Source organism: Osmia bicornis, chromosome 14, assembly GCF_907164935.1.
Source record: "Osmia bicornis bicornis chromosome 14, iOsmBic2.1, whole genome shotgun sequence".
In the NCBI taxonomy this organism is placed as follows: Eukaryota; Metazoa; Arthropoda; class Insecta; order Hymenoptera; family Megachilidae; genus Osmia; species Osmia bicornis.
The window spans coordinates 1,243,081-1,269,302 of NC_060229.1; the positions used below are offsets into that span (position 1 = coordinate 1,243,081).

Consider the following 26,222-nt stretch of genomic DNA (forward strand, 5'->3'; position numbering starts at 1 on the left):
GTTACTTTTTCTTTCTACATATCGGTTTCCTTGTTTCCCTTGATAAACTTGCAATAAACACGTTCAAAGAACCGCAACTGGTCTATTCTCTGCTTACTTTACTTTCCATTCTATTCTATTCTTTAAGGATATTCGTACGGATCGATATTTCAAAGAGTGGCGATTCGAGAGCGCGCGGACGCGACGAGGAACCGTGGAAACCTGCGACACGAGTTTCGCAAGATTTAAACGCGACCCTTTGTCCGAAGAGTAACGCCCGCGAATTTCGTGGTCGTGTCGGAGTAGGCCGGAGGAAGCCCCTTGCCAAGGAAATTCCAAGTCCCCCGAATCGCCGTAAGATCGGGACACGTCGTTATGGGTCCGTGCGCTCTTTCCTCTTCGCCGTCTCCGTCTTCGTCTCCCTTACGGTTTGTTTCTCGAGCAGGGACAGCAGCAGCAGCAGCAACATCGGCATCGGCATCAGCATCGGCATCAGCATCGGCATCGGCATCGGCATCGGTATCGGGGCGGAGGACCCGGTCCACGAGCAGAAGGAGGACGCGGTCGTAAATATTCGGGCGCCAAATAATGCCGGTTCCGAGCGAGAGCAAGCGACCACGACTGCTGCTCGACCCGTAATGAAGGACATCCTCGTTAATTAGTCAATAAATTATCCTTCGCGCTCACGATGCCCGTGCTCTCTCTCTTTCTCTCATCTCTCCGTCTTTCCTGCTCGTTCTCCTCCTTTTTGCCCGAGAGAACTCAAGGGCCGCATACTTTACGACACCTATCTCGCGCGACAGCACGATGCATTTCTCACAATCAGGACCCTCGAAGACGGAAACGCGTCTTGTAAGACGATCCACGAGGTGGTCCGCCGCTGGCTTTCAGCCACGATGAATTTTTCAACGACCGTTTCGTCCCCGTCCTCCTCGCCTTTCTGCCACCCCACTCGTTTACCCTCACCCCTTCGTCTTCGCTTGTCCACGCTTACTCGCGCTTGTCGGAAAATACACCTGAACGGATTAACCGCGTGCTTGTCGCTTGCTAATTTCCTTTTCTGTTTATTAGATAACGAGAATCGGATACAACGATATCATCCTGGTAACCCGTCGACTATCTAATGAATTCTAGACGCCGAGATTCGCGCGTAAATCGTTACATTCCATGAAAGTTTTCCTTCAGCAGCGATGTATGTATATAAATTCTCGTTGACGCGGCAACGAGAATCCGCGGCTGCTGGACTCGGATGATTTTCTCGTAATATCTCGTTGTGTTGCACTCGGCAGCATAAAGATTCGATCGTATACGCGTTCAAAGTACCTACCGTGCCACGTGACCGTACATCAGCTTAACTATTTCCTGGCGTAGTCTGCCGGTTCGCACGACCACAAACGACGAGAGGCCACACCGATGCCATCGACGTACAGGACTAACGCGAGTCCGTGCGCTATGTCCGTAGCTCGACGCATCGGTGATAATTCAACAACGCTCTCGTCCATCCACGGGATATATTCGAAAGATGCTGTTGCTCTTCCGATCGAACCGCTGCCCATCGTTCGTCGTCCGTTGTCCGTCGACAATTTTAAGGGTTACACGCTTCGTAAATTCCTGTTCACCGGCTGGTGAACGTTGCTCGCGGTCCAGACATACGAGGTATAATGTACCATCGGGAGAAACAATCGAACGGGTTAAGTCGACTCGTCGTTGGAAGCGGAGCTTCGATGAACCTCGAAAATCCCGAGAACGTAGTCGTTTGCGTGATTAGGAGTTGGAAAATCGTCGTTGTGCGCCTCCTGCAAATGCGCTCGTAACTCTTTCGCGAAATTCGTTCGAAACGGTTCGACGTTTTCTCTCTTGCACACGTCGCATTCGTAGATGGTCTTGCCAGGATGTAGACTGGTAGAGAGCACGTGTTTCCTAAGATTTTCCTGTAACAATAAAAAAAGAAAAGGGAACGTGTATAGAACGCGCGATCGCGAAACTGTCGCGTCAGATTACGATGCTAGAATGTTGGAAAGTGACTCGTTAGTCGAAGGAAAATCAAAGTAGCTAGCGTTGAAACGGTGAAGATGGTCGGAACGATCTTTCCTTGGTATCGGTCTACGGTGAATACCTGCGACCAGAATCGGTCTGCCGCAAACCGGCCGCGTTCATTGGATACGCCATGGAGCATTTAAAGGCGCTTTACCCTCTTCGGGCTAAGTAGCCGGCCGTAGTCGTAAACATCTTCCTACCAGGCGGGCTTATACGAGCCGTTGATGGCAACGGCAACATCAAATTTAATTTCCCATAAGTAAATCTTTCTGCACGGCCAGTGCTCCGTGACGGTCTTGGATAAAGACTCGTTCACACCGTGATGGGCGGTCGTCCACCTTTACCTGGAACGCTCCGATCGCGGAAAGTGTGCGTCGTCACGCAAATCGTTCGCATGCACCTTCAATTAATCCGATCGATTCCGATTTCTTCTTTGGATATAATTTTATGTTACATCGAAACTATATACACACGTTACTACATATACGCGAGTGGCCGTAGAATATATCGTTTTACGAGACCCTCGTTCTACGATTTCGAATCGTGCCGCTTTATCTTCTTACTTCTTTATTTCTTTCGGGATTCCAGCAGGTCTGAGGTCATATTAATTTCTCTCTATCTGTAGGCTACCGTACCGTAACTCGAACTCGAACGTTCTCCTAACGTGTATCCATACGTACATGTACCTACGCCTGTTAGAAAATTATCGAACGCGGCAATAAGTTTGATATTCTCTTGCTCGGCCACTGATCAAAGCGGATGGTAAAATTAGAAGCGCATACGGTCAGCATTTTTATACAAGATCGAGATTTTATCGACGGGTTATCGGACGGGCGCGCGTTTCCATTTTTCAAGACAAATTTTCACACGGGTTAGAAACCGTCGAGTCTGATAGAAAATTGAACGTTGCGAAGATCAAAAGTTGCACAGCCAAAAAACAAAAGATGCATGGAAACGAGAAGCAGATCCGTTGCTTTCGAGAATTAACAGCGCGTTTTCACCGCCACTGCCAGCAGCCAGAACAAGCGAAGCGTAAGTTTTCCGACCGGCAACAAGAGGCGGGGGGTATCGAGAAACAGAAGGAAAAGGCAGATACGGAAAAACGAAGGTGGAACGGATCGTGGAGAAGGAAGGAGAAAGGTGCGCGTAACCGTCCGAGGTAAATCATAAACTGGATGGAGGAAGGAAGGAAGGAAGGAAGGAAGGAAGGAAGGAAGAAAGGTGGCGCGTGTAATCTCGTTGACGCAAGGCAAGCCGCTCGCTACGTGGAAGGGAATTTCGTCGTTAAATCGCCTCGCACGCCGATCCCTCGTACCTTCCTTATTAAAGTCTTACGGAGTAAATGGCCATCGCCAAACTCGATATTCCCTTCGGACTAAAACGATTCTTATCCGCACGCGCCCGTCTTATCCCTGATCGACAGACCCTCCTCGTCTTCGACGTCCAAATTCGTCGTTGTAGCCCTGAACGTCGCGTCGTGCATCGAATACGAATTTAATCGGTCGTTGAATTTACGATCGTAATCGTTATCTTGGCCGATCGCTCGATCGCGGCAGGAAAAAGAAAAAAGGACAAGGAAAAATGGAAAAGAGAAAAGGATTAAAGCGAGCGTGCACGAGGTAGGAGGTAACTCGTATCGTAGCTACTGCTCGGTACAGTTCAGAAGTGCTTACTGTTGTATCATTACCGATGCAAGACGTAACATTCGCAATTCTCCGTACCGCGAGATTACCTTGGCCCGAGTTATCCCGGGCTGAGAGCCACTGGAATGAGTTTATGTCGCTATCAAAGAGACACGGAGCCCTCGTATGCGAGTCGCATCCTAACTAAAGCTTCAAAGGGCATTAGCATACCGGCCGCTCGGTATGACTGGGCCGTGCGTGTGTGGGCATCCAGTGAGCACAATTAACTCGTTATCTTATCGCGTCTCGGTGGCGGCAGAAGCGGCGGCATGGTCCAAACGTTAAGGTGTACTTTGCTTAATTTACGCCACACAGGCTACAAAAATTGAACCGCGAGTCAACCTCCGCTCTTACCGCCTGCACCACCCTGCACCGCTACGTAAGACCGATCTTCTTCGTTTATCGCACCCTACTCCAAATTCCCCGCGAATAAATGAAATGTTTAGCCCGCATTCCGAAAGAGAACGAAACGCCTGTCGATCCGAAGGAAATCGGTCGACTTTGATCGACTGAAATGAAACTTACCAAGTTGTTACTCGCGTAAGCGCAATGACGACACTTGTACGGCTTGGTACCCGTGTGTAATCGTACGTGCCGTTGCAAATGAGAAGCAATTTTCGTTTTAAAAGCGCAGCCAGCATAAGGGCAGCTACGTAGCTCCGATTTCATGCCGCTCGTTGGATCCTCGTGTCGTGAGCGATGCCTGCAAAGAAGGAATTGTGTCTTCAGATAACGATTCGAATCCCGAAACGTTACGGTAAAATGTTAATCCGACAAGTAGGGATTATTAAGAAATATCTTTCGGCGCGATATGAAATAGCTCGAGAGCGGAGCGGTAAAAGTGACGGAACGCGTCTCGGAGGCGCGGCATTCCCGGCAACTTCATCGTCGCAGCGAGGATAGTGATTATGAACGATGCGATATGCGTGCACGATATTACGAGGGAGCCACTGGCCGTGGCTACGTGTATATCAGGTTCGAAATGCGTGACACGTTTAATTAAAATCCTGTGTGATTTACTCCGCCGCACAGAGCGAAACCGAAAGAGACGGACAGAGATACGCGCGTGTCGAGAACGAAGAAAGAAAGAGAGGAAGGGTAGAGGGTAGAGGGGACGAATGAAAAAGAGAACGAAAGAGAAACGTAAAAAGGGTAGAACGAGCTAGGAGGGAGAACAGGTACAGATCGAAAGGGAGAAAAGAGAGGTGAGGAGAAGAGATAGGGATAGAGATAGAGAGAGGGTGTGGAGAAGGCGGAGGTGGAAGAGAACCCGTGACACTCTGTGGCTGCGTTGAGTTCGACTCACGTAGTAAGTACTCAATTCGCGATGAAATATCGCGCCGACCATCGCCATGCGGACGATCATAACGGGTTGCCCGCACTTGGCCGACTGCTGCACGCAACTTCCGCTTTCGTGGCTCTTTCTCCGTCCCTCTTTCACCCTTCCACTTTGCCACTATGTCTCTTTCGTTCGGTTTCTCTTCTCGTACTCGTTTGATTACTCGCGGCACGAGAGGGAAAAAAAAAGGCGAAAGAGGGACGGAGAAAAGTAGTGAATGAAACGAGATGAAATTTATTAGCGGTCGTCCACGATACAATACCCTCGATAAGACTTCATTTAAACCGAATCGCGGTACGTTTTCGCGCGCAGCCTAGGATAAACGCGAATCGCGTATTCCCAGCTATTCCTGCTTCCACGAACGATTAAGAATCAATCGATTCGCGGGATAAGACGATCCGAACCGTGATCGTTGATTAAAGGGACTTGCGTAGAAATCGCGTAAACGCGTTTCCATTAATTACCACTAGAGATTTATAGCCGAGACGAAACAAATTGTGTCGATAATAGCAAAGATTTTTTATCACCGATACACGCACAAGCACGCAGCAGGCACGCACGTCTATCCTCTTGCAGAGTGGCTTGACTCGATGCAATTAGTTCTCTACTTCCTTGAACGCATCGATCATGCATCGCGTACATAACCACGAGTGCAATTAACCGCGTAGCTTTGCACGGTTCCCAACGAGAATCTTGATTAAAATTAACGCCAGTGATAGCAGTAGCAAGAGGATCTGTTTCTTTTCGATGGTTGAAATGAAATTTTTCAAAGGATCTTTCAAATTAAGTAGCTGCTCTGCTTGGCCAGACAAAGATATCGATACCCACCTACGCAACTGCGTCTTCGTTTTAGCCGCGTAACTGCAGTCGGAACACTTGTATTGCCTGTCGGATGGCGTGCTGTGGTGTACCAAGTTTCTGTGCGATCTCAATTCGGAGGCAGTTCGAAGCACCGTCGGGCAGCCCGGAAGTCCACACTTGTACTTTTTCCCTGCGTGTCGCAACATGTGCTGTCGGAGAGCGTGTCTGAAACACAGAAGAAACAGCGAACGTGTAGTGTAGAGCACAGGGAGTAGGTTACGAGAAGAGAAGGAAAGGTTCGCCTTGGGGAAACGATACCTCGTATCGCGTGCCACGCGCTCCGTTTAATATCCTGAAAATAATTCGCGAGATGCGTATAATTTTTCGAATACCGGTAGCCGCGACTGGTCGACACGACGCGTTAAGAATAACGATTTTGCAACTAAAAGGGACGCGTTTTCGTTAAATTCAACGCGTAATAAGACAGCACAATGGTCCGACGAATGCATGGTACGCGTGTGACCATCGGCTGTTCGCACGCCGTACGATCCGATCGCAGCTGTTGCATCCTACATCAACCTGCCGGCGTGCGCACACAAGAGCTGCACTTTAAATAGTTTCTGTCAAGAGGTGACGATCTATACGGTTACTGAACTCGCTGCCAGCTCGGCGACCAACTTGGCGGAACGCGTACGTCGTTCACGTTACTCTACTTTCTCTATTCCACCGAAAAGTTTTTCGATCTTGCGTTAATCTTTTCTAAAATACCAGGCGACACGCGGAAACGAAAGGAAGAGGAACGCGAAAGAGCGCTTAAGTCACCGGCAAAACGTGCCGCGCTAATAGCGGCATTCTTCGATACGTAGAAAAGTAAGCGAAAGCTCGTCGATGTTATCGAAATCGGCAGCAAATTTCCGAACGTGGTAGCCACGATCTTCGCGCACGTATCTCTCGCTCCTGTCTCGAGATCTTTTGCGAGAGAACGTGGTCACCGTGAGGGAAACCTACCGCGGTAGCAGAGCGAAGGACACGGATTTTTCGAGATGGCAGCTCGACGATACCGGCAGCAAACTCCACGACCGCGCAACAGATCGGTCGCTATAGAAGTCGAGCAAGAACGAAGGACAGGGAGTCAAAGGAGAAAATCGAAGCAAAAGAAATGAGAAGAGAAGAGAAGAGAAGAGTAGAGAAGAGAAAAGAAGAGTAGAAAAGAAACGAAAGGAAGGTAAAGGAAGGGACAGAGAGAAGGAACGCCAGGAGCAGAAGAGGCTACGAGATCTGGGCCGTCCTAGAGGGAGTCTCGGCCTACCCAATTGGCTACGCAAGTGTAACGGCAACTTTTACAATGTCAGGATATACACGCCCTCGCACCAGCTTAGGACGTACCTTCCTTACACCTGCATTCAGGTAGTCTCTGCAAGTACGTTCCCGTGTCACCCGCTAGTTGTATACCGTGCACCCACCACCGGCTATCTCGCTACTCTTTTCTCCTTAGCTCACGCTCCATCTATATACGACCCAACCGAGTCGAAACAACCTGTACCGACCGACCGATCGAAAACGAACATTTTCGCGACATTGTCAGCTGTCGCGAACGAACGTTTCCTCCTTGCGTTTCACCGCGCCAACTCCCCTGAGTTCGGAAACGGGTCAGCATTCCGCAAATTCAAGGAAAAACAGGTAACCGCGGTGAACGCCAACGACGATGCGGTCGTGAAGCGCGATGCCCAACCATGCTACATGCGGCTTGTAATTGTCTTGAATTATAACATCCGAGGTATTCAGAGACAAGACTTTTCCGGTGGATTTAAGTCTCGATAAAAAGGACATTATATGCGGTCGCGTTTTCTCACGCCTGCTCGCTCCAGCGATACTCCCGTTCGTCATAGTCACGAAGAAAAGATTCTCTGATTCGCGTCTCGATCCAGCTGTTCGACTTAACGCCTATTTAAGCAAGCAATCGAGCAGCGTTAATTTGCTTAAAAATCTATCGGAAATACGCCGGTGTCGAGCCGACGACGAGGAACGCGACGTTCCGGTGAATTATGGCATTGGGAAATCTCGTGTTGCCGAGCCATTCTGGGGGATTGGAATTCCGATAGAACAATATTAATATGGTGGCCGACAAAAGCGCGTCTCGCGGCCACGTCGACGTTGACGAAAGAGAGACGGAGAAGCGGATAGAGGAGAAGAAGATGAAGAAGAAGAAATGTTCTCGGCGTGTGTTTCGGTGGAATGTCGCAGGCGTGACAAGAGGCCGTTAAGAAGAGTCTCGGCTCGATTGGGTAAGCGGATGCGGTCACTCCGGATGATTTAGCGCGACGTCCAGCGTCATCTCGTGAAATATGTGCCGGCCCGACTCGAGGTCATTTAAAAGTCTAATCCTCGTTGCTACGATCGTCCTTCTATTCGTCAATAACGGTCGCGATCTGTCGCGATTCGTAAAATGAAAGGAAAACGATCTGGATGAATCGTTGGTGTCCTGAAAATTCATATGATCCAAAGTTAAGAAATGTTGAACGATGACGAGTTAGCTGGTAGAGTGGATCGCAAAAGGAACAGAGAAGGGTACAGATTCGTTCGGAAAGGCAAAGTCAGACAAGATACGGCGACGTACAGGTTAATATAGCCTCGATCGTTCTGGGATGGGAATGGCGGAGCCGGTGAAGCGATCGTGTACTATCCGGGAGGAGGGAAGCGGATGAGAGTGAGCGAGCACGGGCATTAATTAAAAAGGTTGCGCATTAAAATGATTTGTTTTAATTGGCTGAACGCGCTGAGGTATTTATGGCCTCGCGGTCCTTCGCTCGGTCTGTCGGTCTGCGGCCTCTACAACGAACGTCGACTCGGACTTCTTCTTCTTCTTCTTCTTCCTCTTCTTCTTCTTCTTCCTCCTCCCTATTTCCCCTTCCATGATTTTCTCGTTTCGTTTCGTCTCGTCTTATATCTCGTCCCGACTTCTCTTCGCCTTTCTCGTCTTTCGCACCTTCGCTCACCTTCGTTCGCCGACATCTTTCCTGCCGTTCCTGCTAAGTCCTCCGCGGCCTAGTCCCCTCCGCCCCTGACCTCTTCGATTATCTCGAAATCGGACGGACGATCGTTCATTCCGACTAGCCACGAGAGCTAACGGCCGATTCTCTTCTGTTGCGCAGCAGAACCGAGGGCGATTCATAAATATCGTGCCACGACAAGTGGATCTTTATTACCACCAATGATTTATACGAGACTTTGCCTCGCTCTTTCTTCGACTCTGTCACCGACCTATCCCCCTGACTAGACGTCCCTCTCAAACAGAGTTTACCAAGTTCTTTTTTGGTACCCTTTGACAAAAACATAGCCCCTACCCAAATTCCTTTTTTCTTTCTTATTGTCGTTTGGTTTTCGATCCAAGAAGGCATCGTTCGCGGCTTTTACCGGGTCTAGAGAACATTGAGAACGAGGAGGTGAACGTGTGGCAGCGAACTCGAGTGGATACGAGTGGAACGGACACGGTTAAAAAGGTAAATACTCGAAGAGCCTACGGCTCGAGTTGAGACTGCCACGGTGGGTGGAATCAACGTTTGCAGCGGACGATGGCTAAGGTGGGATCGTGATGGGCCGTGATGGTGGTGTGGCCGTGGAACGATGCCGAAGAGGAGGCTGGACCAAAGTGAACCGAAGGTGATGCATGGCCGACGGTTTCTACGGCGGGGCCGCAGACGAAGAAATAAAGAATAAGAAGAATATCCGCTTCGCCGGGTCCAGAGCCGGCCCCCTGGAGCAAACGCTGTCATAACTCAATCCCACCTTCGTCCGTTCGTACGTCTGTACGTCCGTACGTTCGTCCCGCACCGGTGCAGGTTGCACCTGCCTCTATCTCGCTCTTTCACCGACGATCCTTCTCTCTCCGTTTGCCTCCGCGCCTTTCTTTTTTTCTCTATTCGTCTTCCTCGCAGTCCAATCTTGATCATGGCCAAGTACCTTCTCGATGTAGAGTCATCGAGATCTTCTTCGCTCGTTAGATTCCATCGAGATTCCCTTGCTCCAAGTTGTTCATCCTTCTGTCGCGGGGACAATCGTGTGTACGCACCCCCGTGTCGAATCGTTTCAAAGTCTAGAATTAACGAATTTAAAGTCGAATCCGACTTTTTTTGTAATCAGTTTTTCGCTTTTCGAACCGGGACCATCAATGTTTCTTCGGCCGTCATCGATCCAACGTCGATTTCGGCTGAAACGAATTCCGTTTCTGTTCGTTTCGTCAATATTGTTAGTTGTTAGCAGGATCGGCCCGGGAACCGGTTTAACGAATGATTCACGCGTTATTTAAACGCTATAAATTGCTCGATTTCGAGCGAGATAAAAACTTGTAAGACGGATCGCGCCTTTAATTATAGATTCCTTAAATTTATGTAAACAAGAGAATAAATCTACGAGAGTGCGATTCGATTGCTTGGCGAAGAAATTTGACGGGAGTAGAAATCCTCGAGCCTTTCAACCGTTTCGGCGATAAATCTCTTTCGTTCGAAAGAGCGACCGGTGCAAACGAGTTCGATCGGCGTGGTAGTGATGTCGGTGGTGTCGATGGTGTCGGTGTATCGGTTGGATTTGGCAGGAACGGGAACGCAAATCGGGACAAACGATCGAACGAGCAAATTCCTCGACGGGCGAAAAAGCCAGCTTCATTAGGGCGTCCGTGACCACGCGTCAAAAATAATTTGAACTTAACGCGCGAATCCCAATCAAAGACGAGGTTGTAGCGGGAAACAAAACGGAATTTCGTCTCCGTCGACCAGCGGGGAGTGGTTTGTTGGTCTCGCGTTTGGCGCTGATGCTGTAAGTCGTCGAGAGTAAAAGAGAGAAGAGCCAGAGGGTGGCAAGCGGGCATAGTTGCGGGGTGGAAAGGATGGAAGGCTGAGAGAGAGGGAGTCAGAGAGGAAGAGGTGGAGGGAAGGGGGTATAAACAGGGGAAGGAAATGGGATAGAGCGAGAGATTCTAGCTGCCGCGTCAGGGAGATTAGGGGATCGTAGGGTTGGTTGTTGCCGGTACAGCCAACGCGGGTAGAGAGCGGAGGGGTGGTTAACGCTTCGCAGCCGAGGCTCAGAATAAACAACAATATTATAACGCGAGCTTAATTGCGCCAGAGGGCTCGGTAACGGGCGCATAAATCGGAGCAGTGAGCGCGCGCGCCCTCGAAACTACCCTCTCCGCGTCTTTCTCTCTCTTTGCCTCCGTCTTCGTCCCGCCGATTCGCCACCCCTACAACATGTACCAGTCTTCCACGAGCCGCTCCCGGAGTAGGATTCATTTACAATAAACATGTCCTCCGCTAATTTCGTCGGCGGAAAAGGAGGAATCTCCAGAACGGAGGAGCGTCTTAACCGTAACGTACGTCGACGTTTCTACCTTCTCGTTCAGCGGAGACGATCATTCGTTAGAGGAAGATCGCGAGTTCTTCGTTATCGGGGATAACCTTACCGGAGCCTTCGAGTTTCCGAATTTCTACGCGGATACCGTGTACTTCTCGGCCATTCGTTACCCTTCCGACGTTAGCGCCGCGCTAACGTCGGGCTATGGAAAAAATTTTAATTAAATAAACCAATTCGTTGCTCGACCGACTGGTACTTTTTATTTCCTCTCCTCGAGTCGCCTTCTTTCCCCGTTACCGCATTACGGAACGCGCTAGTTACCGCTTTCGCAAAGTATTTGCAAACCCCTGGAGAACAACGAGTCTCGTAGCGTATCGGGATTCGGTACTTGATTTTGCTCGAACGAACCAGAAATCGAGCGAGTAAAGCAACGACGGGAAAAACACGAGTAAGAAAGAGCGGAGGCGTTGGTGGATGAAAGGTTGGGCTTTGGGGGATGCGGCGTTTCGAAAAGAGCCGCTAAAAAGGGATGAGGAGAAAAGGAGAGGCAAGAGAGGGGCGGGTTAGGTCTGGGTTACCGGGCACCGGCTATATCTACGCGTCCTCGACCGCAGGCCTGTTTTATTTTATGAATCGCAATATTTCACGCGACAACTGGACTCGCGGGGCGGTTACCGCTAAACTGTCTGCATACGGGGGCCATGCTTACCGCGTGCCACACCATACCAAACCGTACCACACCGCGTACCATCGCTACCGACCACCATTGCCACCGCGCGAAACGAAGAAAACCCTTGCTACGTGTATGCACCTTCGTACAAACGTACGTGCACACTATCGCGCGTATCCGCGTGCATTCTTGCGACACAATGCGCGCACGGCAGACACCTCACTAATACATTTCAATGCGACGAATGCGGTGCAACAGCGTCGCATTGTTCCTCGGGGGGGCATGCAGAAATCTTTCCTCCTCTTTCTTTTCTCTCCTGGCCCGGCTCCGCTCTGCACCGTTCGGTCCGGCCTGGCCCGGCCCGATCCAGCCCGTTTTGCACTCGTCCGCTAACGCGGACAATCCCTCGCGGGATTCACCGGCCGGATGTTTAAGGGTGCCTACGGGGTGATCCGTAAAGACGACACCGTGCCTCATTAGCAGCGCCGACGGAGGTGAGAGAAAACGATACATGCTCGCGCAGGCACACACTCGCGCACGCACCTACACGCCACGAACGAGACAATGGTAGGCCGAGACGCGAACGGTCCTCCTCCCTCCTTCTCAGTTCTCGAAATTTACGATGATCGGAGATTTATGTACAGCTTCAATCGGAACATGCCTCACGCTCGAATTAATTGCATCACGATCCCGTACGCTTTTGTCGTTATCTCGAATCCGGTAAGTCGGGATTCGTTCTTTCGTCGAGCCCAACAGAGGCAAGGAGCAGGAGCGAGGATTCGATCGACGACCGATCAAAACTTTCGATCGATCTTTCCTCCATTTCTGAACGGAAGGGACAGCGTACGTCGGGAATCTTTCGATCGACGATGTTTCTGATATTCCCGGGGCTGGCTGCGAGTTTTCTTTGTAAACAATATCGGGAGCGTGATCCGGTGTAACGTCAACGAGCGTTCGAGCGGCGAGGTTATGCCAATCTCACCCAGTATGCATATCTTTACGGCGTTTACCTGACCAGCTACGAAGGAGGTGGACGCGCCATTACTGCTACAGAAGATAAAAGATACGCGCCCGCCACGCCGCGGTCCATATATGTAAATACCTCTGGGGAACTCGCGTACACATGGTCAGGCAGAAACGAGAGGGTTGCCGGTGGGTAGAACGCTGGAAAGGACTGACCGGAGCACGACGAACAGTAGAGAGCGTGGTACGAGAGGCGGAGGGCCCGAGGGTAGAACGGACGAAACGTACGGTCAGTAGCTCGCGTATGTAACATACTATCTTGAATATGCGCATACATCGAGAATTGCCCGCTTATTCTGAGAATTGGTTAGCCGATCGAATGCGCGGGAGCTGCCCATCTTCTCGTAATTATCTCTTTTCTCTTCTTCCTTCCTTCCTTTCTTCCTTCTTTTACACTTTCAACCTTTACTCTCTCCCTCTATTGCGATTGTTCGCTGTTCGCGTCTTCTTCTCTAGGCTGCATCGCGTCTATCCTTTAATTATCTTTCCTCCCTTTCGTACAAACGAACGGAGAGTTTCAAAAACAGACGTATCAGCTTTAGGAATGGACGCGAAACTTTGTAAAACGTTTCTTGGTAAACTGTCTCCGTTTACATCGGAGATACGGGACAGAGTTTAGATTCGACATCGTCGACAACTGACGCGCCAAGCTTCTGACTTCCGTTTAGCAGGAAAATGAGGCGGGAGAAAGTCCTAATCAAGGTAGCCTGGCGGAAGTTTTAACTGCTTGCGGTCGAAAGATGATGCGCGGTTCCAGGTAGCCTGGCAAGAAGTCGCCGGGACAGGAAACTGAACCGTGATCGAGCAGACGGGATTCCGGAAAGTTGGGAGATAGACGAGTCGAATTTACGAGAGAACCGAGACAGGTCGGTTAATCTCCGACGAATACACCTACCGCCAGAAATAACCGGTACGGTACAGCTTTTCGGCTTTAGATCGAATACCCAGATGCCGGTCGCGATCGAAATTCTACCGCGAAAATTCAAACGTCTCTCTATCGAAGCGTTATCTGTGGAGCACAGAAAAGATCGCGAGGGTAAGTCGAAACGAAACCGGTGGAGCCTAATCCCTGGAAATGGACGGAACGGTGATATTAAGCGAAACCCGTGTCGTTTCGGATCGACACGGAGACTTTTGACCGAACGATTCGCTTCGAAAACTTCCGTACTTCGACGTCGAATAGGTAGTAGTAGCGTTACAACGCGGGTAATGCGTGTAAGAGTGGTAAGAGTGGCAAGAGTCACAAGTGTGGCGGGGATCCGATGGAAGCCGGAATGGCGAAGGAGGGAGCGAAAAAGGGACGAGGAAATCGAGTCGAGCGAACGAGTGAGCATATGTGTTAACACTTGCTTTATACCGATCGCTCTCACTCGGGCAATGGTTTAATACTCGGCCCGACGACGTGCACGGACGACACGCGAGAGAACCGTCCTCGCTGTGGCGCCTAGTTGCGGGCACCCACGTATCCTCTCGGTCCGCTCCAGCGTACTCGCCACGTACGGGAAGTACCGAATACGTATTTTCATGGCCCGTTTCGAGTAGTATTTGCGAGTATTTACGAGACTGCTCGGGCATCGATGTTAACGCACTCGCAAAGGTAACTCGAGCAAAGATAAATAATGGGCCGGTGAAAGGCAGGAAAGGCAGGAAAGACAGGAGAGGTATGAGAGATAGGAAGGCACGGATAGATCTCGAGCTAGAGTCGAACGCGGTCACGGTTCGTTCGACGTTACCGATCTACCATCGATGCAATATAATTGTACCTAACTGGATATACCGTGATAAATGCGATCCTTTTGTTAGCTGGGTAATGCGGCAAGTTTTCTACGTAAAAGCTATTGTTGTCACGACGGTAACGTTCGCTGTTCGTCGTACGAACTATCGAGAGGTCCCGTACACGTACAACGTGCTCGAGCAATTACTTTTACGCGCCAGTTTCAAGCGACCGTTTAAAATTATTAATCGCTCGATAAGTTTGCTCGAAACAGAGACGATCACGAGGCATCGCGAGATAAATACATATCGTGCTTACCTTGTGTAGAAAGCGTCGTTGCACTCGGAACAGACGAAGCTGCGTTTCCGGCCAGATTCGTCCGACCAGTCCGATGACGTCGATCCAGTGCACTCTTTCTGATGGGCGTTCAAATCTGCTCTCCTCGAGAAGGATGCGTGGCATTTTGCGCACGGAAACGGACGCTCTCCGGTATGACTTCGGATGTGATTCCGCAACGACACCTTCGTGAACGATTTTTTACACACGGGACAAGAATATTTCGCTACCGATTTGCTACAGTTCGGATCGTCCTGCTCGTTCTCCACCATCCCGGAGTGAAGGGCTTCGTGAAAGATGAATTCCGCCCGAGAATTCGTTGAAAAACTACAACTACCGCATCTCCATTCATTTTTGATGAGCGTTGCTTTCGTCTCGTTCAATTCCTTATCGACGCGACACTTGTTCTCCCTCGTATGCCTCGTCACGTCTTGCGATAAGGCGAAAAGTGTACCGCATTTAGGACATCTGCGCAGAAAAACATCGATTACGAGATCCGACGCGTCGCGACGCTGCCTCTCTTACCTGTGACAAAGCTCCGGATGATTTTCCAGAAGATGCCTCTTGTGTTCCGACAGATTCGTTTGCTTCTCCGCGCAATGAGGACACTCTCGAATCGTGCTCGTCGAGGAATCTCGATTACACTTACGAGCTTTTACGATTTCCTTATGACTGGACGTTCTTCGATGTAACACCGCTTCTTGCGCTGTAACAAAGTTCATCGAGCAAAACGAGCAAAAATACGGAGCCGACTGGGAAGAGTGGTCCTCTTTTTCCTCCTCCTTTTTCACCTCCTCTTTTGTCGGGTGACAAGTCAACTGATGACGCTGAAGCGCCACCAAAGATCTAACTATTTGAGGACACAGATTGCACCTGATCCGTTGCTGATACGCGTCGGACGCGGTCATGCTCCCTTCGTGACCGGTTTCCTTCACGTGCAGCCGCAGCTGCAAATTGTATCGAAATCTGCGATCGCAACTACCGCAAGATAGTGCTCGTTGACGACCGACCACCACCGGTAACGAACCGTTCATCATCGAAACAACGTCGCGATGACTCGTACTTAGCAAATGAGAATCCATCGACTCGTTGTTTTCGCACCAAAAATCGCACGGATTGCACTTGTAGTTGCCGCCGATCTGTAAACAAGGACCGACAAGTATTAAGCGGTATTCCCGATTTAAAGAACGAGAGGTGAAAAGATACCTGCTCGAGTATCTTGGCGTGAAGCTCGGATCGCCAGTGATGCAGAAACGTTTCCTCCGTGTTGCAATAAAACCGACAAGAAGAACATTGAAAGGGACACTGCCGAACCACGTTTGCCATATTTTCCAGTAAAAAGCGACGCGCTCGTGGCCCACGAGGATTTACGCCCGCGACGCGACAGTGATAATGAGAGAGCAAATGCTTGCCCATTTGTACTCTTCTGACTCGAGCATGGCACGTCTCGCAACAAACTATCTCTTTCTCCCGTCTCCGTAAACTTTTCTTCGCTTCCTTCGACTCCAGTATCCCTCTGATTTTCTGTCAATCAAACGCGATCCGGTGTCAAGTTTATCAAGTTTCCTAATTCGTGCAATGAATTAAAGGAAAAAAAAAGTGTCGAGGTCATCGGTTAAACGTTATTGCTACCATTACCGTTGCTAGTACTACTATCAAGAAAGCTATTAAGATCGAGAGAACAGTGAAATTAAGCCGAAATTAACGAGCATCCCGATCGTTACTTGATTACGAGCTGACGTCTTTTTTGCAACGTGCAGGCTCCCGGTTCGAGGCAGACAAAGAACTCCATCGATTTCTCTGATGCTCCTTCTAGCGTGCAAATCAGAGAGAAGATGCCTGTTGTAGACCAATCGAGAAGCAAGTTTCCTGCCGCAAGGACTGCACCAATATCCTGACTCGATATCCGTCCGTGCACCCGGTACCCATTTCCCTTGCGTGTGTCCGGGCGGTGGTTGTCCGGCGTTGTCCTTAGCCTGATATTCTTCCAGCTTCTGCGAAACGCGATACGTCTTGTTCTTGATAAATAGCCACGAAAAATATCGATCTCCATGATGCCGAGATGATACTTACCTGCGAGCTTTCCGTAGGTCGCCATTTTCCACCGGTGTACGTGGGCGGCGGATGCTCTTGCTGCTCGTCCTCCGCTTCCGCCTCGTCGTCCTGAAGTTGAGACATATTTTGAGGAAGATCCTCCAATCCGGGTTTCCATTTGCCACCGGTATGACCGTGCGGTGGACGTTCTTGATCCTCTCCGTCTTCGGACTCGGAATAGGAGTCGTCCTCTCCCAAATCTTCCTCCAACATATCATCCTCCGAGTCTTCCTCCTGTTGATATTCGAACTCGTACCTAGCCAAATCCTTGTTCTCGTTATTGGCCACCAGCTCAGCAAGTATCGTGTCTTCTAGCCACGTTTGGTGAACTTGTTCGATTCTTTGACTATCCTCCTGTCGTTTTCTCTCCGTCTGCTTGGACTCGGCGTGAGACGTCATCAGAGTTTCCAAAGAATTTTCCGTCTCGTGCTTCGTCGGGTAGCTGGTACTCTCGATATTCCCCGAAACCTGGCCCATCGATTGGCTTAATTTCGTTCGACTTGCCGTGACCGTTGGCTTACTGGCCGTGGAAGAAACGATATCGGGAAAACCAACGAGTGGCGGCATGCAGAGATGTTCGGTCGGATCTTCGAGTTCCGAAACACCTGGTAACATGCCGTGAAGCTTCTCCTTTCCACCGGATTCTTCCGCGTCTACTTGCGGTTTTTGACCTTTCTTTCTTTTGTCATCCTTTTTAAATTTTCTACTCTCCTCCAATAAACCAGTCGTCCTCCGAGGATTCGACTTTGAGCTACTCTGTAACTCTAACGAACTAAAGAACGCGTCCGCGTTCAGTATCTCGGGGTAGGAAACGGTGGTCGGCGTTGTGGGAGACACGCGAACGGCCACGTTTTTGTCGTCCGGCGGTCGACATCCAGACTGACGATGTCGCACGTAATTTTCGAGACCGTGCACCGTCAGGTGACACTTGATGCAAAAATGCGTGTCGTCGTCGTCCTCGTAGCTCTCCATCGATTATCTGACCAGCCTGAAAATATACGCGTTTACGTAGGTACATTTCAATGAACGTTAATTCGCAGGACCAACGAACAAGGTTAAATTCTCGCCGCTGCGCTGGTTAATCAAGAAACTTCTCGGTGCATAGATAAAGTCGACTTATCGGCGAAGAAACTTTTTTTTTTTTAAAACGTAAGACGAACGAGAACGTAAACGGGAATGGAAATGGGATGAGGGTCGGGTTGGGGCCGAGGATCAGGAAAGGTATGGGTATGGATACGGGGGATGGGAATGAGAATGGGATTGGGAATGAGAGTAGGAACGGGAACGGGAACAGGAACGGGAACAGGAACGGGACACGATCGAATGGACAAGTGACGGCCGGTGTATGGATTGCGCGTAAAGGGCAGTGCATCGCGCGTTAGCGAACCGCACCGGGCAAATTGAAGGTCCGATATTCGCGGAACAGAAGGGAAACAAGTTGACGCTTCGTACGAGCTAGGGGTAGGAAGATCGGTCGATGCCGCTTGGCCGTTATTCGGACGACGACACTTCGCCTCCCAGTCCTGGCCGACCCTCCGCCGCCCTCTGCCGCCACCCAACCCTGTTACCCACCCCTGCTTACTTCCAACCATACACCCTCCCGCCCTTCCTCCACCTCATACTCTTCCTCCCTCACGGACACCCTCCGCTACCTCCACCCTCGGCCTTGTTGCGCCCTTTCCGTTTCCCCTTTCCGAAGTCTGCGAACCGGCAGCGACCTCGTGGCTCCGTCTCCCTACACCCTGTCTCTCCTCTCTCCTCACTCGTCTCTTCTCTTCTTATTAAACGAAGAAAACTACCAAATGAGATTTCCATCCGGCTCGAAACACATTCGGTTCGCGAGTCGATCGCTTAACGCAACGGATCCAGGCGGATCGTTTGCTTTTGACGTGACTAAAATTCGATTTGCAGCGGAGTAGCGGAACTCTCGAATTAGAAGGAAAACCTAACGGCTGGAGAAAGAACGCAAGCGGAAGGTACGACAGCGGTTTCGGCCGCGACCAGAGGAACGCGCAATCTAATTTCTCCAAGCTATTAATACGATTGTCCTAAAAGCATAAACCGATCGAAGGTCTTTACGCGACTATGGTCGAACGTTGATGCGTCACGCAATCGGAGTACCTGCCACGGACAGCGGAAGAAATAAACGCGAACCGGCTGAAACAAAACCGTCCCAATTTAGTTTGCCACGGTCGTAACGTACACGAATCGTTTGCAGAGCAAGGCCAATCTCACGCCCTACGATTAATTAATCGTGACGTAGAACGCGCGTACAACGTGGACAAAGGTACGCAGTGGAATCTACGAGTCAGGAAAATAGAACTGTATCGAACGGACGGATTCGCCGAGATTTACGAGTGTTTGTCGGAAAAACAAGAAGGTCCGTTAATTGGCTGGCGGTCGTGGACAACATCGAGACGTCGATACGTCAATATAATATCCAACTTTGATACATCGCGCTGAGACAACTAACCGATGGCCGCGTTAACGTTGATCGACGATCGCATCGATCGCTAATCCCTTATTACCCATCGTCGTTCTACGAAGAAAATAAAAAAAAAAACAGTGCGGCGCACCTGCTACCGAGGAAAGCTTGCTTTCCCTTCTATTCTTGTAGGCGAAAAATAAACAGACGTTCGGCTAAGGGACGCGCGAGGCCACTTTGCGATCTAACTGCAGACACGAGGGAGGAACGGGAGCCACCAAAGGAAGAGGAGGGACGGATACTTGTTGAACGCACGAACTAGACGAATTCCCTCTGTTGCGACGCGACGCGAGGCTAAATTACACGTGCCTCGCGTAATACACGAGAACCGTGCGATCTCGAGGGTGGAAAATTCGGAGTCCTCTGTGCATGCGGAATACACGCTTTTTCCTTCCTCTCTTCGCAACGTTTCGTCATAATTGCATCGCATGCACAATAATGCACGACAATGCACGAATTTGACAGGCTCGTCCTGTCGAAGAGGGATACCTTTCCCTGTACGGTTCCGATCGGTGTCGTTAATCCGATCGAAATGGTCGAGGGTCTCGCATCCCCTTCGTTCTTCCATATCAACCGCAATTAACGATGATCAACGCCCGACCCCACGCGTACAGACTCGTTCAACGGATCGTCCTTTGACGTTTTGGGAACGAAGTTGACTCGGCCTTTTTCAGAATGAAAACGGAAAAAAGGAAATTAGACTACGTCGACGAAAAGTGGTAAACAACGGTGATAATTTTCGATTCTCGCAAAGGTTCTTGATCCGATTCGTGTCTGTCGATTCCCACGAGATCGTGAACGTTACGATTGCTTTTTACGCTTGACCCTATCTCACGAGATCGAGCAATCTCTACGAACGTAATTTCCTCGGATCGCTTGTTTTTATAATGGATACGATGGCACGCGCAACTTGCCGAGGTTTAAACAGCGCGTACCTACTCGAAACACGAGGGGCGAGGTGATCCCAGCTGGCGGACAAACGATATAGTTACGGGGCAGGATCGGAACGTACGTTGTCGTCGGACGTTTGCGAAATCGAAGGGTCCGAAAAGCGTAGCAAGGCGAGATAACCACGGACGAGCGTCCGAGATAGGTAGAGCGCAAAGAGATGGAGGTTGGTCTAGAAGGGAGATGGACCGGAGGTAGACGCAGGGGATGCAAGGTCCGGGGAATATTGAGCCGCTCCGTTAATGTTTATAACGACGTTAGACGTTGGTGTCCCTGGTAGCGTATGTATAGGTGGTATAGGATAGCTAGGTGGCTTCGCCTACCCTCTAGCGTAGCCTCTCCTCCCGCCTCTCACCCCTTTACATCCTCGCGTCTCTCCTTCCCTCTTATTATCCTTTGCTCTCGGCCTCTCGTTTCGTCCTCTCGTATCTTCTCCTTCTCCTTTCCTCTTCCTACCTCACGCGCGCAAAATGCTTTCTCCGTATCCCTGTGTCCGCGTGTCTCTCTCCCTTTCTTTCGTTTCGCATCGACTGCTCTCTTTCTCAGCGGTGGCATACAACGGTAGTAGTAACAGCGGTAGCAGCCGAGGTAGAGGCCGAGTCAGAGGAAGAGTCAGAGGCAGAGGTAGAGGCAGAGACAGAAGCAACGGCAACGGCAACGGCAACGGCAACGGCAACGGCAACGGCAACGGCACGGCAGGACAGGAACTGACATAAGCGCACGAGTGTGTATGTAGAGCACGTACTCGGGGGCTCTCCAGTTCGACGGAGTAGGCGGAGGCGGGTGAATGTGGGTGGGTGGGTGGTCGTGGGGACCTCTCGGTCGAGAGTATGGGCTGTGGGTGGTGGACGGGTGGATATAGCGCGGAGGGTGAGTATGTCGGTGGGTCGACGAGGAAGAGGAGAAGGGGAGGGCTGCATCCTAGCAATGGGACGAGGGAGCCTCTGTCTAATCGATGCCGCGGCGGTGCGCGCTCGCCCCGCTGGCTATTACGCACCTTAATGTCCTTTTCCCTCGCCTCCCCCCCGCGCCAACCACCCTCGCCGCGTCCTCCTCTTCCACCTTCGACGCCGCTATCCCCTCGACTGCCTCGCTGCTTCGCTGCCGCCACGCTACCTTTCTCCTCGTCACTCTCGCCTTTCTTCGTTTCTTGCCCTCTCTTTTTCACTAGGACCCTCTACGCTCGCTTCTCTTTCTCCTTTCCGCCACCTTTCTCTCCACCGATTCCCTCTTTCTTCCGCTAGCTCGCGTTCTCTCGAACACCGAGAGGCGGCCATGACACGTGTCAATCTACCGCAGACGCCCGATCGATACCGACGGACCTCGGCTTCTCTCTGCGCTCCTCCACCTCTTTCTTCGCCCTATCGTCGACAACCACCCCATACTCTCGTCCACCTAACCACCCCATACCACTTCACCCCTCGTCAACCACCCACCCATCTACCCTCACCCTTAAACCTCCGAAGCCCCGAACCGTCCCTCGCCTCGCTCCCTATACCGAACCTTCTGCGAATGCTGCCGTTGCTATACACGCTTACACACGCTTACACACGCTTACACACGATCGCGCTAACCCTCGACCCGTGACCCGTTCTGCCACCGTCACCGCCGCCTATTCCCACTACAAAGCAGATTTCCTTCTCGAGCCTAGACCGATCGCGCGGTAAACCTCGCCCCGACGAATTTCCTTTCTGACGTGCGATCTCAGTGTCCCTAGTTTATCCAGTTCATCGAGAAACCTGTCCTTCTCGTTTGTCCCTCGCGCGCCTCCAGCCTTCCAAACTTTTCCAACTCGCTCTCCGGGCTCCTTTCGGATCGCGCGGAATTCCAATGTTTCGTCGCGTCGCCTCGTCCTACCAATTCTGCGGACATCGTTCTTCGATCATTTTCTCTCGTATTTTATGCGTACACGCACTCGAATAGGTTGTGGCACGCGTTTTATTCTATTAAGTTCGTCGCAACCTCTTTTTTCAATTTGTTCTAAGAAAGCTACGCGTAACGAGTACCGAGAATTTGACAAAAAGATACGCGTAGATTCATCTGTGGCTCCTTAACGTTTTCGATATCCTAGTAATTCATGGGTCGAACCGGAGCCGATTTCGTTAGGTTAGAAACGCACGGGCAAAGTTTATCGCGCTCGTAAACTTTCAACGAGCGCGAAAATATGCGAGCGCTACGAGGAAAGAACGTTAAAGTACCGCGATCCTGTACGTCTGTTGGCGTACTCCGTTCCACGGGACGTTGATGTTTCGAGCCGATGAATCGGACTAATGTATCTTCCGCTCTCGAAATAATGCATCGAAAACCATTGCGAGTGCCGGACTTTGATCGCTATGAAAAAAAACAGGTCCAAGAATGCGCGATTCATTGGCAATTCGATTGACCGTAGGGGTTCGTCTGTGATCTCTCCACGTTAAAACACCGAAGAAATTATTTTCAAACAAGTCGAGTCTGGTCAGCGGACTTCTCGTCCACCATCGAATTCTAATAGTCGAGCTATTTTCGAAACTTCGAAGGTTATTACGTCTCCGTGTTACGCCCTCGAACAACACGAATATTTCGCTTACTTTTTACTTATACCTAGCTCAAACCATTGTTTCTAAATACGTCGAAACGCCATTGGATACCATTTTACATATTCGTCTATTCAAGTTCCTTGGGAAGAAATTTAAGAATATTAACAAATGATAAACACTGAAATATTTCCTAAGGGTTTGTCTTGCAGCCATTGAGCTTCTCAAGATCTTTCATTGCTCGTGCAGCGACTCGTATCTTTTTCACCTACAATTCGAATCCAACAATGTCTAGGATTTTATATCCAACATGTTGAAAGACAAAATATGAATCCTTTTAATTAAACTCGAGTACGTGTCGGTATCGAGTGTTTTTGGAATATTACTATTACCGCAAGTAAATGCATTTTGAGATATTGTACGATGCGTGGTAACACCGTAGAAAATAGGTGGAAAAAACCGCGTACAAAGTATGATTTTACAACCCGCACTTATTTTGGCTCTTGTGAGCAGCTGACCGTAGAAAACGTGCAAACGCACACAACAGACTTGTGCACTGACCCACATTGTCGTTGCATAACGGGACGTCTTTCGAAATATTCGCAAGTTTAGTGCCTTCGGTCTCGTCTACCGACGACGGCAACGCTCGTAAAACGAACCCCCGCAGTCACCGAGAGACACAAACGCAACTGACGCGTACCACGCGCGCGGCAGACCGTTTTTCGATCTTTTCCACTGGCAATGCTTCTTACTTTAACCAACCACTTTTATCTCGAATACATTTATCCACGCTGCTAGTAAATGAAAGAAAAAGCCTAGAGATTCTGCGAGATCGGGGCAACCGCTAACCGTCAAACTGGTATCGCGAGAATTTCATTCACGAATTTATATTCAACGTAAGCATGCACAAGATTAACGCAATCTTCTTTCGAGGAGCGGAAATTTATTTCTACTGCTTCGTAATTTTCGAAGGATTCCGCTCAATCTTTATGATATACGGCAATAGGTTTGACAAGAAATCGCGATAAGTTGGAATCCTCTTTAACGTGGACTCTAGAGAAGAGGAGTAAAAGCATTCGATGGAAACGTCACCTAATAAACGATCTCGTAAACGTCGGGCCGCGAATGTCGTCGGCATTGAATTGGCCTGACGCGCGTAGAAACGACGCGATCGCTTTGCGACCCCAGAACAAAAACGGCACCGCGATCCTCGAAATACATAAAATACTCTTTATGACAATCGTCGTCGCCACCGCCGCCGCTACGAATCCCTAACGTCATTGGCGTAAAACTGGAGCGTGACGATAGCCGTCAATGCTCCACGTTGCTCCTGGAGATTCCCTCTGGTACAGAGGTTCGATGTTTCGCTAAAAAAATTAAAGGTCCACCATTTCGAGAATCCCTTATCGTACTTTCCTGTCATACGTCGAATACGATATGGTTACGTATCAAATTACACACCGCCGTGACTCAAATATCCTGAACATCTGTGTTAACAAGATGTACGATAAACTAAGAAAACAAACGGAGTTCTACTTGATTTGTTGCAGCGGGATTAATCGGCCCGAGATTAATCCCGTATCGAATGCCTTATCTTTGATAAACGAAGATAGTGAAGAAAACCCTGTAAAGCGAGATATACATATACAAGAAACGAAGGGAAAAGGTCCTCCCTGTTGAACTTATAATATCGGACCTGTGAAACGTGGCAGGAAAAGATCTCGAGGACGAACGGCGGAACTGGTAGTAAATCGGGTATCGGTGCAGTTTTAATTGACAGGAATGTTTAGCGGTAATGAACGCAAAGTGGAAGGAGCCGGATAAGTATCGAGTAGGAGTAGGATAGCCACGGTAACCACGATGCCAATGAGAACGGCAACGACAACGACAACGGCAACCAACAATGGTAACGGCGACGATGACGGTGGCGGTGGCAGTGTCGGGAACGGCAGCAACACCAGCAGCATCGGTAGCAGCAACGGCAGAAGAGGAACAGCGCAGCGCCGGGGCCGCGACTAGATAGAGACACAGCGGCAGGAGCATAAACATCCCGGTGGTGGCAGTGGTGGTAGCGGCGACGTCGTCGGCGGCGGCGGAGGCGACGGGGGCAGCGCGCACGTTCCACACCGTGGGCGTCGCCATTCAGTTCCTACCACAACGGCAGGGGTGTTCTATGACGCTATAGATCATGCGGGCTCCGCCTGGTAGGCGGGCACAACCTGGTAGTTGGTACGCCAATGCTCTTTTCCCCTCGACTCGACCAGCCTTGGCAGCGCCGCCACCGGTGCCCGCCAAAACGATCTCCGCTCACCGACTACCTAAAGCCCGACCAAACCGTATCCTTCGACCTCCTTTCGATTCTTTTCCAACTCGAATCTTCGCCCCAAATTATCGTAAAGCAGTCTACCGAGTGTAACGCTCGTCCTTACCTCGATGACGTATCGAACGGTCTCGAGAAAGCTCCACGTTTTTGGAAAACAACCGATCCTCTCCACGATGCTCCGACTTTTCAACTCGTATTACAAACGTTTCCCCTTTTACGAAAAAATAAGGTGTTCTCGAAATAACATATTAAATAGCATTGAAATTAATTCTGAATCCTCGATTAACGATAACAAGGCGAAATTTTACGTAATATAGGGAAAGAACCTTAAAACGCGACTCGAGACTTTCCATCTGGTATAATATGAACTCCTCAGAGCAGGAATGTTTCGGTCTTAGGAAAAAGAAGATAAAGATTGAGAATTGACATCGACCGACTTAAATTTTAAGAACATCATTACGATGTTTATCGAATCTTTACTCCATCCAGCGTTAATTTTATTTTTTAACACCAGCGATCGTGTGTTCCTTTCAACGAGTTGTGTTTTTTTAAAACTTTTTTAGAAGTTACAGAGGAAAAGTCAAATTTCAACTGTACCATTCAACGTTTGAAAGAACTTGAGTAAATTTACTGCAAATAATAATTACTTAACGTAAGGGTAGTTTCTTCGTAAATTTTGAGGTTAGCTTTTAAAATCGCTCGCTATCGAGTTAATCGCATTTCTGTGTCGGATTTACGAAGACGCTTTGAAGTAGCAGATATAGAAGAATATCGATGATGCACTTACCCAGGCTTACGAAGGGTTTGTTGGGCTCGAATACTGCAAAATCTCGAGAAACTCGTAGGTGTGGCTTCGTGACGCCGTAGTACCGTGGTCGACTGGTATCGCGACGCAGCGCCTCTGGTGGCACAAAGAAGAATTATTCGTACCG

The 26,222-nt window shown here is 49.9% G+C and overlaps 1 protein-coding gene across 1 annotated transcript; it reads right to left on the reverse strand.

Annotated features, from left to right (window-relative positions):
- Positions 1 to 1,063: 1,063 nt before the first annotated feature.
- On the reverse strand, positions 1,064 to 26,186 carry LOC114879297 (zinc finger protein 808). The gene is made up of 9 exons (XM_029194098.2): positions 26,078 to 26,186; positions 17,001 to 18,009; positions 16,652 to 16,921; positions 16,134 to 16,451; positions 15,453 to 16,066; positions 14,910 to 15,395; positions 5,866 to 6,063; positions 4,224 to 4,401; positions 1,064 to 1,910 (listed from the first exon to the last, which is right to left on the reverse strand). Exons 2-9 carry the CDS (start codon positions 17,991 to 17,993, stop codon positions 1,671 to 1,673), a joined length of 3,297 nt encoding a protein of 1,098 aa, XP_029049931.2. The 5' UTR covers positions 17,994 to 18,009; positions 26,078 to 26,186; the 3' UTR covers positions 1,064 to 1,670.
- Between the last annotated feature and the right edge of the window lie 36 nt (positions 26,187 to 26,222).